Source organism: Daucus carota, chromosome 7 (genome assembly GCF_001625215.2).
Source record: "Daucus carota subsp. sativus chromosome 7, DH1 v3.0, whole genome shotgun sequence".
In the NCBI taxonomy this organism is placed as follows: Eukaryota; Viridiplantae; Streptophyta; class Magnoliopsida; order Apiales; family Apiaceae; genus Daucus; species Daucus carota.
Genome location: NC_030387.2, coordinates 33,925,445 through 33,947,014, shown reverse-complemented (window position 1 = coordinate 33,947,014; position 21,570 = coordinate 33,925,445). Strand labels below are relative to the sequence as shown.

The following is a 21,570-nucleotide window of genomic DNA, read 5'->3' as shown; positions in this document are numbered from 1 at the left end:
TTGGTGCAGCCTCTTCAATTGCACTCTCTAGATTGTCATGGATTAATCCATATCGAATTTTCCGGCTCCACATATCATAGTTGGTGCCATTGAGCCTCTCTATTTTGGCCAGTTCCGATGCAATCAATTTGCTCGCCATTTCTTTGTATCAGACCAAATGAATGAAAAGAATTAGCTAGCACAAATAAATAAAAGTATATGATTAGACGCCAGTAAACACCCAGCTACGTGAAACCCTAGCGACACCTTCAGTTCTCTCACCTTAAAACCCTAGCTCTGATACCAATGAAAGAAGATTGAACACCCCACCACCGATGAATATAAATGTAAACCAGATAAATATATGTATATTGCTTTAGGACTCCAAGAAGATTGCGCATCAGCTATTTATTGAGGCTATTCACAACCTCCTTTCCGTCCTTTCAGCAACCGCCTCATCACGTTAGCCACTTATCCACTTATCACATAATACTATCTATTTGTTTCAACGTAAACCTATTTTATAGGTTAATTCAAAATGAATGGCTAAGTCAAAGCCACAAACTAACACTGAAGCTACTTGGGAAGTGGCTACTGCTTTTGTTCAGCAATTCCCAGAATTTCCTTATTACTAATGACTTGAGGACAAGTCTTCAAGAGGCAGGAAGATATGTTACAGCAACGCTGTTGTAACAGGGTTATTTTAGTAAAAACAGGCCAATTAATTCGGTTAGAGTTCGATATGCACTTGCTCAAATGTATAAAACTGAGATCATGCTGCACAAGTTGGTTATGAATGAAAATGTTGAAAACAGTCTCTCCATCTCTTTCTCTCTAAATTCTCTCCCTAATCTTCTCTGTTAAGTCTTCTTCTCTGTGGAATTAGTGATAACAGTGATCATAGCTTTATCAGTTTTCCACTATTTGTCAACTCCCCCATCTCACGAGGTAAGCCTCCTCTGATTTAGGGTTTCTTCGTTGTTCATAATCTATTTACCCAACTCTCTTGTACGTTGTTATGTATTTTTTCATGAAATTAAGTGGTTATTATTTTATTAAGTTTTAATAATACTATTCTTGCTGTTGTAAATTAGATCTTCTCAATGAATTTTAATTTGTTTTAAGTGTAAGGTAAATATGCTGCAAGTATATATGATTCAATCTCTCTACAAACCTAATTTGCGTTTCTAGTTCTTGGTGTGTAAATTAAACACTTGTTGAGTTTGGAACGCTGATTACAACTGTAAGTATGGGGTACTAAATTTTCCACTGTCTTCTGACAGATTATTTTGTCATTCGAATTTGGAGATGTGGGAGGGATTTATTCATTTTTGTTTACTTTACGCGATTTTTCTTGAAAAATTCTATGAAACCGCTACCGCGCACTTCCCATAGGGAAGACCGGAGGAGTCCCAGACCTTGTAGTCTTGTACTTCAAATTAGATATACCATATACGGGTTTCTTTTGCTTTGATTTAAGTACGTCGGTACTTGGCAGTGTGTAGTTCGTAGTACAGATATTGTTACTTATTGCGATTTTTGCTTTGATTGTTGTAAATTAGTTTTTTTTGCCTGGCAAACAAAAATAAATATACCGTATGTGAGTCTTGTTATGTTAAATATTGTATTTGTGTTGCAATGCTGGAGAGAATACTTTCTTTCTCCTTAGTGATTATTGTAGCCGAGATTTTTACTGTTATCATAGCATGATCTATTTACAGTACATATAACATTCAGGAGGAAAATGGCAGAGAGTATTGCACAAGCGCAACAACCGGCTTCTTTTGATTATGAGCTCTATGAAGGCGATCCTGATCATCTTAGGACTGTTGTAGCTACACCGAATCAAGCTACTCCTTGGATAGATCCTGCAACATTGAAACTTAAGCATAGGATTGGCCGTGGACCGTTTGGTGATGTCTGGTTAGCAACACATCACCAGTCATCTGACGAATATATATGATAGGTATCATGAAGTGGCTGTTAAGATGTTACATCCGGTTAAGGAGGAGCACATGCAAAAATTTCTGAACAAGTTTGAGGAGATATTTATAAAGTCTCGCCAACTTCAAGGTGTATGTTGGTTGCATGGTATCTCTATATAATATCTGGGAAGGTGCACACGTCGTTTTAAACAATTTCCTAATTAATACTTTGTATTATTCGCTATTTCGCTGCATGATGTAACCAATTTAATGCAAACTCCTTATCAGATCTGTCGTTAAATTTTACGAGGGATCAGTTGGCGACCAAATCACCCGGCTAAAGGGAGGGAAGTTGTTGCTGCCTGATGTTTTAAGGTAATATATACAAGTTGCTTTTTATTTACCATAGGTTTCAAGTTTTTGAGGAATGTGTGGCTAATTCTTAGAAAATATGGATGTTGTCAGGTATGGAATTGGGTTGGCAATAGGAATCCAAGAATTGCACTCACTAGGCGTTCTGGTTCTGAATATTAAGCCAACTAATTTCCTCATTGATGACCATGACCAAGCAGTTATTGGAGACTTCGGAATTCCATATCTACTTATGGGAATTCCACTGCCTGATTCAAATTTCGCTATCCGACTTGGAACACCCAACTACATGGCTCCAGAACAATGGGAACCAGAAGTAAGAGGGCCAATAACCTTTGATACTGATACTTGGGGTTTTGGATGCAGCATTGTGGAGATGTTAACCGGAATTCAGCCCTGGTTTGGGAAATCTGCTGAAGAGATTTATCAATCAGTCGTGATGAAGCAAGAAAAACCACTAATTCCAGCCGGTCTCCCCCCCTGCAGTTGAGAATGTCATTATTGGTTGTTTTGAGTATGATCTATGCAATCGTCCTTTGATGGCAGATATTCTTCATGCATTTAAGAGGTTATTTTCTTTCCACATTAACCTTCTTACATCTGCCTTAAAAGTCAGACCACTACATCTCTTTTACAAGTTGGACCATAACTTTTACTAGTCTTAACCAAAGAAGTAAATTATTTGCTGTCATGTATCTTTTTTTCTTTCCAAGTTATGTGCGGCCAGATATATAATATATTTTTAAATATGTCACTCTCTTGGCCAGGTAAAGTGTCCTGGGAAGCATAGCTCTTAACAATGGTAAATGAACAAAGAACATAGAGAACACAAACATTCCCCTCACTCTATTCTTGTCCTAATACTTATTTTACACTACTTGAATGCAGAACATAGAACACATCAACATTCCCCTCACTCTATTCTTACTCTAATACTTATTTCGCACTACTTAAATACCCTCTAACATTAAACCACAAAACCTGAATTTATATGCTTGGTGAATTTGCAGTTCACAGAATGCTGTTTACAGTGATGGTGAATGGATTAGTCTGGAAAGCAGAAAGGTCCCTGAGAAGTTAAGTGGCAAGTGCTTTTCCACATGGTTCCTCTCAAAGGATCTTCTTCAAGTGGGTGACACAGTACGCTCAAGGAAAGCACCGGACTCTTGCAAGCCGCAAACCATGGTTGTTCCCGAGGGGACTGTAGTTGGCTTGGAGAAGGACACTGATAGAGATGGACTTGTTCTGGTGCGTGTTCCTAGGGTGCACGATCCACTGAGGATAAATGTGTCAACCCTAGAGAGGGTCACAACTGGTTTGGCTGTTGGTGATTGGGTGCGATTGATGGAGGCAACTAACAAGCACTCATCTATTGGTATTATACATTCAATACATCGTGATGGTAATACTGCAGTTGGTTTTCTAGGGCTGGAGACTCTTTGGGAAGGACATTCTTCTAAGCTTCAGATAGCAGAGCCATATTTTGTTGGAAATTTTGTGAGGTTGAAGGCAAATCTCTTCACTCCATGCTTTGAATGGCCTCGTAAAAACGGAGGTACATGGGCTACTGGGAGGATTTCACAGATACATCCAAATGGGTGCCTTGTTGTGAGGTTCCCTGGAAGGTTTGTGTTTGGAAATGAACCAAACAGCTTTTTGGCTGATCCAGCTGATGTAGAGACCGTTACTTTTGATACCTATCCTGGGCTAGTGGGGAAATACCAGCATATTGAGGATTATCACTGGGCAGCTCGGCCACTAACCATTGCATTCAGCCTCTTTACTGCTATGAAGTTTGGTATCTTTGTTGGGAAAAGTATGGGTGCAGGAAAAAAGAAGAGAGGTCACACTCAAATTCATCGTGATGACCATGCTCAAGACGCCCAAACTGCTGCCAATTCTTCATGGCTTTCACCTCCAGTAGCCAACATTCTCTTTGGAGAAGGTCCTACTGCTACTGCTAGGTGACTTGTGTCACTCTTGTACAGTCCTGGCAGATAAACTTAATGTTAATGTACTCTACCCACAGACAATGTACGAAGTTCTTCAGTGTTAATATGGTGTGTATATATCTTTGTACAGTGTGTTTGTATTAGGTCTCCTATTCAGTAATTATTCTCGTGAAAACTTATAACACAAATGCTTGCTAGTTCTCCCTGAAGTTTTGCCGCCTTTAAAAATGTTCAAGGCAGTCTACACTTGAATAAAATGATATTCTCACCTGGGTTGAGGGTTTTGCCAAAATACACTGAACAAGTTAATTATTAAATATTTGTTAGGCGAACTTATATATAAACAAGTTAATTGCCTCTTTTTCTTTTTTTGTTATTATTTTATTTAATAACTTAATTAGACTAATTGTTTGAGGCCTCTATTTTATTTAGGGCTGTTCACGAACCGAGCCGAGCCGAGTTTTGACCGAGTCGAGCCGAGCTTTAAATTTTTTCTTATCGAACCGAGCCGAGCCGAGCTTTCTTATCGAACAAAAAAGTGTGTTCAAGCTCGAGCTCGATAACTAACGAGCCGAACACGAGCTTGTTCACGAACAAATACGAGCCGAGTCGAGTCGAGCCGAGCCGAGCCGAGCTAGAGAAAAATAAGGCCAAACCGCTACTTTACTCTTAAAATAGCAAGCCAAATAAAATTTTTAGTATGTTTTGATGGTACCATATTATAGTTGATATTCTCATGATCGATTTGATATATTATATGTTGAATTCGGCGTTCAATAACATATATATATTACGAAATTATTATGAAAATATTCTTTTTTTTCGAGCTTTAACGAGCCGAGCTCGAGCCGAACGAGTTCGAGCCGAGCTCGAGCCGAACATACTAAAAGCTCGGCTCGAGCTCGTTTTCTTAACGAACAATTTTTTGTGTTCGAGCTCGAGCTCGTTAATTTAACGAGCCGAGCCGAACGAGCTCTTAACGAGCCGAGCTCGAGCTTGTTCGCGAACAGCTCGGTTCGTTAAACAGCTCTAATTTTATTAACCACACAAGAGATTAAAAGCAAAAAAAGTTGGGTCATGTTCCTGACAATCCTGTTCCCTGACACAACACACTGTGTCCCAGCCATTGGACGGCTGGGACAAAAGGAAAATTTTTTAGGTATCCGCTATAAATAACGGCGGACACAAAATCTTTCCGCGTGTTTTTTACGCGGACACACAGGAGTATATAAGCGGACAACACAGAAGACACATCTATTAACTGCCAAAACCCTAGATCTCTCCTACTCCATAAAAATAAAAATTATACTCTACTTTTAAATTTATAGATTTAGATGATTATTCTCATTAAACTAATTTTATTTTGAATAAATAACAATTGATTTTATTTTATATTATATGTTTAGAATTCTTTGTTTATATACTTTTAATAGTTAGTCGATTATTATTAAAATTATCATTATTACCTATACATTCTTATGTTAGTATTTTATTATAAATTTAATTCTTATTCTTTTAAGTTTTTTTTATTCATTGACTAATTTTTTTGTGAATAATTAATATATAATTTTTATTCTTGTCACATATTATATATTATAAGTATTATTTATTCTTTGTGTTATATAAAATATATTTAAATTTAATTTATTTAACAAAAATATAAAATGCTACTTAGACAACGTATGTTTTTTTAGACATTTTTCTTGTTTTAAGTTTGTTTCCGTGGATACCTCTGTGTGTCCGCGTAAAAAACACGCGGTCCGCGGTTATTTTCGACGGATACCTAAAAAATTTTCCTTTTGTCCCAGCCATTAGATCATCGATCCAACAGCCGGGACACACCAATTGTCAGACCCAGAAAAGTTTAGTTCATTTTACACTGTTTTTGCGAGTCCGTTCTGAATCAAACAAAAACAGAAGGAAGAAAGATCAAGAAATCAGCAGCAAAAGCAGTAAAATGGAAAGGGCTTTCTCTCAGCACATAACGTAAGTTGTTCTAACAATCCATCCCTTCCTATCATCCTAATTATCTACATTCTTTGATTTCATGCACAACCCTTATTTGATCTTCCCTTTTATCACTCATCAAGAACAAAATTTATACTCTGTTTCTTGATTTTTCAATGCAGGAGGCGTTTCATAGACTTGGAAAATGTAGAGGAAAGAGAGTATAGCACTGCTATAAATAGCGCTCACTCTTTGAAACTTGAACAAGAAGAAGTTGTTGAAGTGCAAGAAAAAGAAGAACAAGAAGGAGATGATGTAGCTCATCTTGTTGGTTGCATAAGCCTGCACAAGAAGAGTTCAGACTCAAATCATGGAGGTAATGTATATGTATATGTATGGGTATATGTGTGTATTTGCATCATTTAATCGGTTATTGTTGTTTCTTGGTTAAATGGGTTTTTAAAGATGGGTTTTGGTCTGTAACAATCGATTGTTACAGAACCCTTATCTAACACACAACTTCAGAGCCCTTAGATCTGTATTTTAATGGTGGAGATGAAAGCTTTTTTTTTTACCGATCCGCTATAATTTTCCGCGGATCGGAGCTTTTCCCTTCCGCGGATTATCCGCGGAAGGGAAAAGCTCCGATCCGCGGAAAATTATAGCGGACCGGTAAAAAAAAATGCTTCAATCTGGACCCTTCAAATAGAAATCCGACGGCCCTGGTAGTGTGTGTTATATAAACGGTCCCTGACACACGGTTGTCAGGGACCAGGACCCTTTAAAGATATGAACTTTAGAAAGATTTTAGTTTCTTGATTGCTTGATCTTGCTTTAGGATGGGTTCTTGAAACCCTTGATAGTTTTTGGGGTTTAGTAATGATTGTATCAAAGTTCATGTTCCTGACTTCTGGGCATTTTCAAAATTCCGTAACTTTTGTGAATCAGAGGTTTTAGGCTTTGATTCTTGAGATTCCACTGTTTTGATCATGCAGTTTGATACGACCATTGGAGAATCACGAATTTATGTAGTTCCATCCTTGTGGAATTGTGTTGTTACATGTGTACATTACTGTTATGAACATCAAATTTGTAAATATGGTGAGTAAACAAGTGTGTTTCTTGATTACAAGTCAGTGAACAACTTGTTTACAGAGAAAATGACTTGAGTTCAGACTATATATGAGTCTGTTAGTTGTTATAACTTAAATTACACCATTATATGTAGATACTGAAAAGGATACAGGTTTTTCATAGTGATGAAGATATGATTTAAGTATATTTTTTTTCGGGGGGGGGGGGGGGGGTTATGTTATAGTAGCCAGTGAAGAAGTTGTTATGTTAGGTGAACTTCATGTTGAAATTGAGTAGGCACGTTATTGTAATCTGTGAAGTTCTCAGAAACCGTAATGGTTGAACCAGGTGAAGATCTCTCAATCCGGAAGTACAGATCTTGGTTCCAAAAGCAAAAGAGTATTGCAGCAGGGCGAGAGAAACAAATGAAGGCAAGTATGGATCTTGATGATTTTATTGAGGAACAAATGAAACATTTTCATGCTCAATATAGTAGAGGCGTCGTCCCAACACACCTGGAGGACCTGTCTAAACTTCTGATGCCAAAATCGACTCCACCAAATGAACTTGCTGCTTTGTCCTGGCTTGGTGATTGGAGGCCCTCTTCCTTTTTGGACCTCCTCCGCTCACTGTCACACTCATTACCTTCCTTGTCCAAGTCCAAGACAACTGGGCTGGTCCTATCAAAACTAACCCATGATGTACGAATTGAGGAAGCCGTGATTGATGAGTAAGATCCTTGTTCTTCCGGTTCTGGATTAAGCAAACTTCCTTCTGAAAGATTACGTCGTATCCTTTGTCACAGAACTGACTGATACTCAGTAAGTTGTGCTTGAGTCCTTTTACCAGAGAGATATCTTCAATGATGACATTTCCAACTTTCAGCTTACCATATCCTGTTGTAAATCCTTTGCTGTCATCTCCAAAGATTACAATTGGGCCGGTTCTCATCACCACATCTGTGAGCAGGGACTTTTCTCCAGTCATGTGTCTTGAACAACCACTATCAAGAACCCACACAACTTTACTTTTCCTTCATGTGCCCTGCATTCACAAATGGATTAAACTTTCTTTGGTACCCAGACGTTCTTGGGTCCAGGTGATTTAGTAGAAACAGGATTATCAATAGAAACTGGTTTAACATGTGCTTGTTCAGGGGTGACTGGACTCTTCTCCTTTTTAGTCTTAGCAGAAGTGCTTTTAGACTTGGAGTTGGGAGTTTCCTTCTTCTTAGAAGGACTAGCAGTCTTTGCCACAGGGGCAACAGAAGGTGCAGGCATATTCATATTTATGGCAGATGGTGCAGAAAAAGATGCATTCAACATGGTAAAACATGCAGACAACATATTCATAGCACATAGCATGCAACCTACTCTACCACATGGCAAATGAACAGCATTCATGTTAACAGTATTAGGCATGCTACAAACAGAATTGTCTACTTTAATCACTTTACATGCATGAGTAAGATGATTAGTAGAATTGCAGTTATTACAAACCTTTCTAGCATAAGAATTCCTAGAGTTGGTGTTCTTAGGATCTATCTTGCCATTCCTGTTGTTCTTCTTTTTGTTGGAACTAGTACTTCCTAATCCAGTTTTATCTGAGTCATCTCTGACTTGGGAATTAGAAGGTACATCATGTGATTCCTGTTTTACTTGAGGCTTAACAACTTCCTCATTTTTCAACTCTTCCTTGATGACAAGGTCTTCTTCTATCAGAGGTTCTGTTTGTGCCTTTCTAAAGATAGGGGTCTTGGTGTTCTTCAGAATTTTAGGTACATTTGTTCCTTCAGGAGCATTCTCAGTTCCTGCTGAAACAAATATACCTTCATTCTCTTTTCTCTTCTTTCTTTTAGAACTTTCCAAAGAACTATAGTCAAAGCCAATAGCAATCTTCTTATCAACCCTTTGACTATCCAAGATCTCTTTCTGTAGAAAAGCAGAATTCCGATAGGCCCTAAGCTTAGTTTCTAGGTCAACAATCTGAGACCTAAGGGACTCCTCAATTTCTGCACTACACTTCTCCTTATTCTCTAGATATTCAATTCTATCTTTAAGGTTAGTGTTCATGAGTTTCTCTAAAGCTATTTCATCTACTCTTTATTCAAGTTTAGCTATCTTTATAGAAAGACTACAGTTGTCTGATTCTAAAGCTAATAAACTAGTGTGCAAGTTATACATCTCTTGACCTAGTTCATTTATAGTCTTTTTATAATCAGCAGTAGTCATGTCATCAACAGAAATTTCAGGAGATACCTGAGATGGAGATTCCTCGACAGTGTCAGCCATTAATGCAAATGCATAATTGCTCTGAACAGGTTCATCATCAGAATCTGTGTCATCCCAGCTTTTTCCCTCAGCAATGTAAGCCCTTCCTTTGTGCTTGGCCACCATTGCTTCCAACTTAGCTTTTAGCTTCTCATTCTCTTTCTTCAGATCCTCATAAGAATTCTTCTTATCATATGAGTTGCTTCTGACAGGAGCCGCTTTGGGTTTCCTGCACTCTGTTGCAAAGTGCCCTAAGTCATTGCAGTTGTAGCATCTGACCTTGCTCTTGTCATACATGTTTGGTTTGAAACTGCCAGAACTCTTTGACCCTGACCCTGAGTATCCTCCTTTACCCTGAAACTTGTTCCCTGAAGCTTTCTTGTACCGGGGGTTCTTCCTGAACTTGATATGCTTGAACCTTGCAGCCATATAAGCCATTGACTTATCTTCCAGCTGCTCCAGCTCTTCCTGAGTGTAGAACTCATCCTCCGGTTCTCTAGAAACTTCATCAATCTCAGCTTCTACAATCTCAGTATTGGTAGAAGGATGGTCAGCTTTGATGGATGAACAATCACTCTGAGCAACAGTGTGATCATTGATACCATATTCAACTAATTGTTGATAACCAAAGTATGGTTGATCAGCAATAAGTGCAGTGGTCTTCTGTAAGGCTATACTCTTGGATTCTGTTGATCCACCACCATATATAATCTTTCTTTGTTCAAGTTCCATCTCAAACGTCTTCAGTTTTCCAAACAGCTTTTCCAAAGTCATAGTTCTGAAGTCGCTTCTTTCCCGGATGGTCTCTGTCTTTACAACTAGATGGGGTGGCATCACAAATGAGAACTTTCTGTTAATCTCTTTCTGTGGATAAGTCTTTCCATGCAGGGTGAGTTCATTCAACAACAGCATGAACCTTTCATAGATTTGAGAAATGTTCTCTCCAGGTATTGCCTGAAATGCTTCATATCTGGCAATTAGCATATCGTATCTATTTTCCCTGACTTCTTCAGATCCCTCCATCAATGCCTCAATAGTGTCCCACATCTGCTTTGAAGTTTTCAGACTTAGTATCAGATGTGTCATTGTCTTGGTCATTGATTCAACAATTATGAGTTGCAGATTATGGTCATGTGCAACATATTCCTTATCAGTGTCAGTGTATTCACTTTTCTCTTTGGGAACAGACTTCTGTGGAATACGAACACCATTTTCAACAGATTCAGGAATAATCTTCATAGGCACAAACGGACCATTTTCCAGAATCCCAATGAACATGGGATTAGCAACTCTGATGTACAGCAACATCTTCATCTTCCAGTTGTTGTAGTCATCCTTGTCAAATGGAGGTACTTTGATTCCTAACTTGTGTGTCGACATTGTTATCAGATAAAATTACGATTGTACGGACAGCTAGCTTTTCAGATTGGTTGCGGATCTCCGATCTGTATATCGATCAGCTAAGCTCTGATACCAATTGTTAGGTCCAATCATACGTAGAAGGGGGGGTTGAATACGTCTTACCAATTTCTTCGATTTAATTTAATTGCGGATAATATTGTTTCAGTCCATGTTAAATCAATCGTAAATAAATAACTCCAGCAAGTCGGGGAATATTCTTGTATTAGAAATAATCCTCGGGTGCTACAAATTCCAACACAAGTGTCGGCTGCAGAGACTACAATCACTCTATTACAAACTCTCGATAAAAACGATCTTCTATTTTAACTCTCGAGAATGTGTATAGTGTGTGCACTTACAAAGTGTGTAGTTATTTTCAAATGAAAACATCAACCTCTATTTATAGGCTTTCCAACAACTAACCATGGTTAACGAGTTCGTCCTGGACGACTTGAGTTCGTCCTGGACGGATTCGATTTATAAAAATAAATCTATCTCCAAAGAACACAGGAGATTGGCGCCACTTTCATATACATATATATATATGAATATATGTATAGCTAAGTTGCGCTCCATATATACTTATATGTATATTCCAGTGTCTTCAATTGTGAGAGTCAAACTTGGCGCCTCCTGGTCAAAGTTTGCGCTAGTAACCCCCCCTGTAGCAAGACTTAAACTATTTTCAGAATACACAACCTTGCGCCACAGAGAATGACATGGAGTCGCAACATTTGACTTGGTCAAATGTTGCGCTCCAAGTGGAGTTGCTCAACTGTTGTACACTCAGCTTAACTTAGAAATATTTCAAGTTTCTTGAACTTGCGCCGTGCTCTACAGTGTGCACTGTTATCTCTCCTTAGACTGGAGAGTTGACTTGAGGTCGCACCTTGACTTAGTCAAGGGTTGCGCCTCCTTTCATTGTAGAGTGATAAATCACTTAGAAACATTTCCAAAAGTTAAACTTGCGCCAAGAGTTATATGTACACATATATACATATATTATTAATTGTTTTTAATTAATTACTTGAATTATTTTAATTCAAGTAATTCACAATTAATGATATACATATGTATATATATATATTAACTAGATTCTTTGATGACTCTTTCTGAACAGTTCGATTGACTTGATCAATTAATTCGTTGATCGAATCCACTGAACACTTTCGTATGTCCTGACGTCCTGTGCACTGGTCTGGTTCACGAACGACTCGAACTGAAGTAATCCTTTGAATCCTTTGCTTGATAATATACTTGATCAGTCATTCCGGGTTAGATGTTGCTTCGATAAACTTGATTATAAATAATCAAATTGAGTATACTGAAATCTTCTGGTCTTTGATACTTGATCTTCAGGCAATCTTGATAGCAGAAACTGATTGTTCTTTATTCTTCACCGAGGCTTGAACATGTTAATGAACTTCTTCCAGTGGACTGATGCTCGTCTCAGATATCTTGATTGTCTTTGTCTGTTCGTATCGAATCTCCAACCTGTAGATTCCTGTATTATACTTACGTATTGTTTCCTGTCTTTTGTTGTGTTGAGTTATCGTAATTACATTTACGTTACATTATGCTTTACAATATCAACTAGTCAAAGGATTTGGATATTGACTTAAATTACCCTTGCTCATCTTTAGCAGTCCATACAAAACAAACACTATTTCTGTCCGTTTGCCCTTCGATGGATACTCCAGATTGCGATGGGTCGTACCCGGCTTCAGTACAGTGCTTTTTCGAAAGGATCCGGAATGACCCGTTTCAATTCGGGTGGAACCATTCTTTGGGTCTTCAAGAGATGCAGTTATCAATCTGTTCCTATAATTTAGCCGTGTGATTTGATTTGCAGACATTCAAATTGGGTAGTTAATGGCCCACGTTTTCATTTTGATCTGTTTTCCTCTCCCGTTTCATTTTTGATGCAGGATAAAGGAGCCGTTGTTTCAATGAAGAATCCTCTGATCAATGGAAAAGGTTCGTCTGCCACACCTAACGGCACGCTCTGTTTTTGTTACTATGTGTGATCTTGACATTGCTACAGGTATCGTGCTCACCTTTAGTTTCCTTTATCGACTTCAATTCATCGTTAACTGGTGACGACGAATATCTCCTCTGTGCTGTGCTTTCTTCACATTCCGAGATTTGAAACTAACGGTGGCCATGGATTCTGGTTAGTTTTCAACTTCTCTTGGTTATTTCTGTATGTGGCATTTGTGGACGTCTGTTTACAAGCATTTGTTGTATCAGTTCTGACCTGTATTTGTGACATTTTTACGAACAGGTGTAAGCGCATCCCATTGGGTGTGGTTTCTCCTTCTTCCATTCTTACTGGTAAGCATGACAGCATAATCCTGATATGTTTTCTGTCCAGTGCACTGACTGAGTGTTTTGGGGTATTCTCAGCACAGCGGAGGCGATCTTCGCATTATGGACCTTCTCCGTCGCATATAACAAGACTGTGCCAGTTTCGCGATTTCAAATTCCCAATCCTGCCAATATGAACCGCCAACAACTCTCCCAGTCCACACATGGTTCAGGTACAAATACTCTTAGCTCAGTACATTCTTTACACAAGATTGAGAATAGATATTTCTACCAACTATTATGTGACTATGATGTTATGACTGTGATGTTAGGTTCTGCAAACACACGTGCTACACCAAGCAGCCCTTTGATCAGAGTCATGTATTTAGACAACTGCCTCAAACACATGGTATTCTCCAGAGTCCGTAGTGAATTTTACCTGACGTGCCTTGATTTCCCCAAGCATCAAAATTATTCTACAGGAGATTGCAGGACACACGGTTCAGATCAGACACAAAACTCTGCGAGTTAGTTGACACAGAGTAGTCATCAAACACTTTTCAGAGGTATGTGATTTGGTGGTTTTTTCCAAATTATTCATGTAAATTTTAACTTGAAGTATGTTCCAACATAACACAAGCTACTCAGACTTGAGGTATGTAAATTATTCATGTGAATTATATCTGATTTCTTTTGGTGTGTTTTTGTTTGAATATCGGAGAGATTTTGATATCAGTTTTATATACAAACAGGCTGTAAGCGCATATCTTTGGGACCTGATTCTCCTTCGACGCGTGATGGTGAACTTACCTTCATGGTAAACTTCAGATTCCTCCTATAAGGTGTTTGTATGTAAATTATTTCGTTAGATCCTCTTTCTGGCAAATCACAGTATTCAGGTCATATTATATTCACTCAAGATATTGGTCTGTGTTTCATAGGTATATGACCAGTTTTGTCAATTTTAATGTTAATGCATTCTCAGCATTTAATGGTTTTCATGGGAGAATAAGTTTTAACACCCAGGTTTATTTCTGGTGCCACACAAACATCAAGTGAGATTGATAATGCTTAATTTCTCTGTATCAGTGACCTTTCAAGTCGACTTTGTTGTAAAGAAACTCTATTTTGTTGCTGATGGGTGTGAAGCAAATAGTTGGCCAATATCTTCCTCAACAGAAACACCATTTATATATATATATATTCTTAAATTGGATATGTAAGTTTAATACATTAACTGTGTGTATTAGATTCTGAGATAAGTCATACATATTTATATTAACAGTCTTCGTCTTAAACTTCTCATTGCTTTCTTCTTCCAACCCTTAATAAGTCATCTGTAATTTGTTCTCCTTGATAGAATTGAAAAGCTTCTCTGGTCTTTTTGTAGTATGTGGATTGGCATGTGTGCTAGCTCTGATTATATGTTTTGCAATTATTATGCATAAGTTCACGCGACATCTGCCTGAGGAGCCTGGCTCACCTGGTGGCAGCTCACATTCAGCACGTCTGCAGACATTCCTCTCTTTTGTTGATGAGAAGGAAGTGGATTTAAAATCTAAATCCAAGCGAATAAATATGAAATTGGCTTCTAATGTAGGGGTAGATGAAGTTACATCAGTGAACGGATCAAATAGAAGTTGTAAATTCATGTCTACAAACAAGAGTATAAATACTTAAGGTGCCAGTGAAACCACCTGAAACTGTTACAAAGTTTCATGCCAGCAAGTAACAAAGCATGATGTATCATAGTTCATTCGGTGCTGCAAACTAATATTCAGTACTTAGCCATGCTGAATTGTTAGTTTGTTGCTGGCAGCTTTAGACAGGAAAAGATAATGAGAGAGATTGGTTTATATGTAACCTACATGCTACGACCTACTGTAAGCATTAAGCATAAATTTTAAAAGGAAATGATAGTTAATATTTGCATTTTTGAAATATTTGTTCATTGATACAATTCACATAATAAACTGACATTGCAGTTTTTTTATTCAAGATTTACAGCAAAATATTGTGTTCACCGGAATACAATGATTTAAAATTAATTAAAACAACTACTAAAATTACCAAGTACGGACAATATTTATTTATTATTTATTATTAAGCATGTTATATATTACATATTTTCAAAATTATTAAAAATCTAACTAAAATATATTTAATAATTTAGAAAATATTAATATATTGTCGATATTATACTATTTTGAAAGCATTACATTATATTGGTAAATGTTTACAACATTTTAGGATGTTAAAATAAGACCCAACATGATCTTGTACAATTTAAAATTTCATCTTCATGAGTAACCGGTACATAAATATTAAGTTATTATACAAAAGAGTTAATTACAGTTTGTAACCCCTAGGATTGCTCCAAACGCACTTAAGATCCTGAACTATCAAACGTGACATAATGCACCCTGAACTTTACATTCTCGTGCAAGTTGTAACCCATAGTCACTATTCCGTCCAAATATGCCGTTAACTTTAACTGTTTGAGAGGTAACAGTGTGTATAGTAGTTTCTAACAGCTACTTTACCCCCTGTGACTCCTCAAAGTTTATGTATTATATTTTGAAATTATTTCTGAACACACACAACAATGTAAAAACTATTAAACTAATTTTTAAAATATGTATTTATTTTAAAATTTTAAAATAAGTTACATCGTTTATGTAAAAATAATAATAAATTTTCAGATTTTAAATCTAGATACATATTTTAAACTTATTTTAAATTTTTTTACATCGTTTTATGTGTTCAGAAATAATTTCAAAATATAATACATAATTTTTGAGGGGTCACAAGAGGTAAAGTAGCTGTTAGAAACTAATATACACACTGTTACCTCTCAAACAGTTAAAGTTAACGGCATATTTGGACGGAATAGTGACTATGGGTTACAACTTGCACGAGAATGTAAAGTTCAGGGTGCATTATGTCACGTTTGATAGTTCAGGATCTTAAGTGCGTTTGGAGCAATCCTAGGGGTTACAAACTGTAATTAACTCTATACAAAACTAGTATTTGAGCCCGCGTTGCTTGGCGTTGAAAATTGAATAAAGTTCGTAGATATGATATTTGAACATAATAAATAAAGCATTACAAACCATTAACTATCCGATAACATTTAAAAGTTCATAAAAACGTGGGCTGAAAATTGGACGACACATCTTGTTCTTAATCTTTGGTAATGGCTGATGAATTGCAGTTGAGGCCAGACAGACCTTGCACATTGATTGTTGATGACGTAGCCTGCTCGTCGTTTGTTGTAACCGTTTGCTGCACTGGGACTTCCGTCTCCTCCAGCTTGAATCCATGACAGATGTTTGTTGCCCAGTACAATGAATTTTTGCTGGTGATGTTTGTCTCATGGATCTCCATTTTGATTGTATATGGTTTTGGAGCCATAAGCGTGAAGTCTCGTGGGAAGTGTTTTGATGTGCCTTGCTGCAATAAAGTTTGATAAAAGATTTTGTTAGCTCAGAAAATTTTGTTCTATAATGAATTTGAATGAAATATGTTTTTGACCTCTTGCACAACTTGTCTGGCTCTTTTTCCAATCAAGGTCCGTATCTGTCGATCATGCAGGATGATTTGAACTGTCCCAGTAACGTCTGAGGCTAGCACGACCAAGCGAAATCTGTTGGAGAAATTACTTAAAATTGATGCATTTTGTACATTTGATAATAAAAAGTTTTTTTGCTTACCTTATTTCTGGATACGGAACAATCCTTTTACATGGTTGACAACAGTAGAGGCCATTTTCTGGTTGAACTTCTACATTGTAGGAAGTGCAGACAAACAAATACCAAGGCTGGTTTTCGTCAACATGCATGATGTTGACGTGTGTGAGGACATTCCTCTGCATGTGAGAAAATAGTGTTATAAAAACTAAATTAACAGAAATTAAATGTATTTCAGACTTTTTTTCAATTTGGACACCTGAATAAAGTCTGTACCCAACGCCTTAATCTGTTCTACGGTTAGAAGGTCTGCCTTTCTTGAGACAGTGTTTCTGGCGACCTTTTTGGCAAAATCTGGATCTTTCAGCCTGTTGTTAATATTTTGTTAGCTAAAACTGGAGAAATAGTTGTTATTCATAAGTTGGCAAACGATGGTTAACCTGAAACTCACATTCTTCTCAGGTGCTTGACACTGTGATGTTCGTAGTTGAGGTAGAATTTTCTTGATGCAACATTTGTCAGAATGACTTCAGCTGAAATGGATGAGTAGTATGTCAATTACTGACACTACAGTTGTAAAAAAGAAATTTGTTACAGTGGAATCTAACTTCAGATAGATAACATACTATTCCAGTTCAGAACTCTACATCCAGCAATTATAATAATAACTGGCGTCTCCAGCTTCTCCCAAATAGCCTTTACAAACAGCCTTGCAAACTTATCCCAGAATGTGACTTTCCACAGTGAACTGCAGGATTATATAAATGAAAGCATGAACAAATTGTAGTGAACTAACTTTACAGGTATACATTGTGTACTGGGACTTAACCTTCCATCAGTTATAGCAAACTTAGCTTGCTCTTGTGCCTCTCCATGTCTGTTGGTAAGGTTGTTGATAAAAATCTCATGATCTGTGATAATACCTACAATATCTGTAACATATGATGCAGATGAGAATGTTTATAACGTAAATATTTAGAGAAATATGAAAATGGATTAGGAATTTCCAAACCAATAAGATAAGCTGTCTGGTTTGCAAAAGGTTTCACTTCGCTGTGATCATAGAGATCAAAAAACTCATTTGCGATCTTCGCCTGCTTTTCGTCAAGCTGTTGAATCTTTGTCTCCTGTGAGAAGATTAGTTGATTCTGAGCACGAACACATTTGAAACTCTCTGTAGCTTTGTATGCTTGGACGGTGAAATCTGAGATGATGTTAATAGTTCCCAGCATGATTTTCCTTTCCAGGTCATAAGCACATACAGCCGGTATGAAAGCGTGTATCGTACTATTCTGCAATGAAGCAAGCTATACTTTATTTTCAAGTAGTATAAATAATAAGAACAAAGATGCAAAGAATTTGACCTTGCCGTCCAGTAGTAGAATGTTGAAAGATGTAAACTCTTCTCCTTTCTTCGTTATACCCCTCCACATACGTATTACACGAACTTTGATCTTCAGATTGGTTTCATTGAAACCTGACTGAATGCTGGCTAATGGTGTAAACTTGTTTGCCATTGTGTTGATAGTGTTGGAAACAATTGTGCATAAGATTATAAGCAGGAACTCTAATTTATTGTAAATAAGTAAGTAGCTGGAATTGTGAATGCATTAAACCTGCATGAGTAAATGATCTCATCTTACTCATCTATGTACATTTACTGAAACCTTGTAAGTCTAAATGTAAAGACAACCCTATCTGTTACATAGGGATGATAACTCAACAATAGAACAGGACAAGTAAATAACACTACGCCTGCACCGGAATCGGAAGATACGAAGACAAAGGTTGAAGAAGCCATCTACAGTCTTGAAGGAATAAGTTCACTGGAAGAAGTTCATTAATATGTTCATGCCTCAGTGAAGAATAAAGATTGAAGTATTCAAGATTGTGGTAGTAATGAAGATGTTGTCCAAGTACTCGAAAGATTTCAGTGCAACCCCTGAAGCAAGATATTTCTCTATATCTTGGTTGGTTATTTACAATCAACAATTGAAGCATACACTAACCCTGAACCGACTGATCAATGTTTGCTGACAAAGAAGGTACAATGTTTGACTTCAGTGTTAGTCGCTTGTGAACCACACCAGTGCACTAAGCGTCAACACATACAGAGTTTTCCAAAGTATTTATCAATCGAAGAATTGATCAAGTCATAACAAGTCATTTGTTCCAAAGCCAAGCCAAGCCAAGCCAAATGCCTAGCCTTGCAAGCTATGCCAAAGTGACATATCTTTTATATGTGTGCCCTTATATATTTGTATATGTACAAATATAATTATATATGTATATATGTATATTTAATTAAATATAATATATAGTATATATGTATATATGTTTTTAAACATATGTATATGTATATTTATATGTATATATATTTAAATAAATATATATGTATATAATATATGTATTTATATTTTACATAAACATTTATATATTTAAGTGTATATATATATTATATTATGTGCATAAAAATATCTATATTTAGAGAGAGTTATATATATCTTTATATATATATTTATATTTATATTTACACATAGTTATATGTATATTATATATATTTAAATATATGAGAATATATTTAAATATATGTGTATATATTTATTACTATATGTTTATATAAATATTATATATATATGTATATATTTATATATACTTTTTTTATATATATTTATGTATATATTTATATTTATAAATAACTATATATATCTCTATATATATTTATATATATATTTACATTTGTATTTACATATAATTATATATTATATATATTTAAATATATGTACATATATTATTATATGTTCATATAAATAATATATATATGTGTGTATATATTTATATATACTTTTATTTATTAATATAATAACAACATAATATATTATATTATATATATTATGCATGCATGTGATGATGTCAGATGTATAGGGCACCCTAGGATTTGCATGTGCAGGGAGGAGAGATAACAGTGGAGTTCTCCACTGTATCAAGCGCAACTTCACACTTAGTTTGTTTTAAACTAAGTCATGCACCCTCTATACACTGTATGGCGCAAGTTCACCATTACTTAGTTTTTTTCTAAGTCATGGTGATACACTGGTAGCACAGTTGGCGCAAGTTTGAAGAGAGAGAAGGGTGAAGCACAGGCAACAACACTTCTGGCGCAACTTTGTGTTTAGGAGAGAGAAGAGTGGTGCATACAAGCGCAAGTTGGTTAACTCTCTAACCAGGAGTGACAACAGTACTACAAAGAATTCTGTTTGGCGCAAGTTTGATGAGAGAGAACAGGGGTACTTATACACTGTGAGGCGCAAGTTCCTCCTTGCTTAGAATTTCTCTAAGTCATGACACAGTGGAGACTATAGTGGCGCAACTTTGTGATATATACATATGTATATATCTCTTGGCACAACTTCAGGTTAGTTAATGAAAAGTCTATAAATACTTGACATGTGTGTTCTCACAATTAAAACACACTCTTCACCACCTTTATGGTGGAATGGCTTTGTGCCTTGCACACTACTACACACAAATAAATCATAGCTTAGTTTTGTATTATATATATATTTAGAAGCTAGGGTTTGTGAGTGTCATAGTAGTAGCCATTGTAGCCAACCTTCGGGTTTTGATTTATAGCACCTTCGAGGTATTTATCAATATACAGATATACCTTGGAAAATATTATGTGTTGGTTTAATATTTTCATATCCTCAGAAACCGACCCAATAAATATTCGGAACACGAAACCCATGACAGAACTGCAATTTGTTTATCCGCAAGATTCGAAAGAATTTTAAATTGTATTGAGTATCGTATTCAACCCCCTTTCGACGATACTTTGGACCTAACAATTGGTATGAGAGCCAGGCTGATTGATATACAAATCAGGATCCTTATCGTACGGAAAATCAAGAACCTAGCTTTTGATATTTGATTAGGGGAAATGTTGTCCCGGTTTGTGTTGCTGAATTTGTCCGTAGGCCTAAGCAAGGATTATCTGTTGGATACTGAACTTTGGACCAGGACTTATAAATTTATATTTTAAAATTTAATAAGTTTATTTTATAAATTTGATTTAATTTATTTTAAACTTATTAATTGAGTTTATTATGAATTAATTAAATTTATTTTATGAACTTAATTAAATTTATTTTATAAATCGTATCAAATTCATTTAATAAATTTGTTCAAATTTATTTTAGACTTGTAAAGTTTACTCTTAGACTTTATTAAGTTTATCATAAATTTTATAAAGTTATTATTTAAATTTGTATAGTTTATGATTTAAATTTAAGTTAAAATCTTAAATATAAATTTAAGAGGATTTAACTGATTATGGATATAAGTTCAAGTTCAAGGGTTCAATTTAGTTTGTTCTGGAAGCTATGATTTAATTGGAGACGAGACACTTGAATATTTTCAAAAATTAAATCTATCTAATAAATTTTAATATATTTACTAAATGAATTTGAAATAAATTTGTTCTAAACTTATTCAGTTTATTATGAATTTATTTGAATTTATTTTTTAAATATAATTAAATTTACTTTATAGATTTAACTAAGTTTATTTTATACTTTATTTTCTTTCATCTTTTAAAACTTATTTTTAAATTTATTTTCTTTATAATTTAAACTTAGTTTAAATAATCAAGTGT

At 35.9% G+C, this 21,570-nt stretch overlaps 1 protein-coding gene and 1 pseudogene across 1 annotated transcript; both read left to right on the top strand.

Moving 5' to 3' along the window:
* Positions 1-790: 790 nt before the first annotated feature.
* On the top strand, positions 791-4,498 carry LOC108194293 (protein KINASE OF THE OUTER CHLOROPLAST MEMBRANE 1-like; annotated as a pseudogene).
* A 1,687-nt stretch (positions 4,499-6,185) lies between these two features.
* LOC108194952 (uncharacterized) lies at positions 6,186-7,983 on the top strand. The gene is made up of 3 exons (XM_017361887.2): positions 6,186-6,214; positions 6,358-6,551; positions 7,598-7,983. The coding sequence occupies exons 1-3, from the start codon at positions 6,186-6,188 to the stop codon at positions 7,981-7,983; spliced, it is 609 nt and encodes a 202-aa protein (XP_017217376.2).
* Positions 7,984-21,570: the final 13,587 nt, after the last annotated feature.

Bases quoted from the DNA above. Each gene is read 5' to 3' on its own strand.
- LOC108194952 (XM_017361887.2), top strand. From the start codon at position 6,186: ATGGAAAGGGCTTTCTCTCAGCACATAAC. The intron at 6,215-6,357 runs GTAAGTTGTTCT...TTTTCAATGCAG, and splicing joins GCTTTCTCTCAGCACATAAC to GAGGCGTTTCATAGACTTGG. The intron at 6,552-7,597 runs GTAATGTATATG...TGGTTGAACCAG, and splicing joins TTCAGACTCAAATCATGGAG to GTGAAGATCTCTCAATCCGG.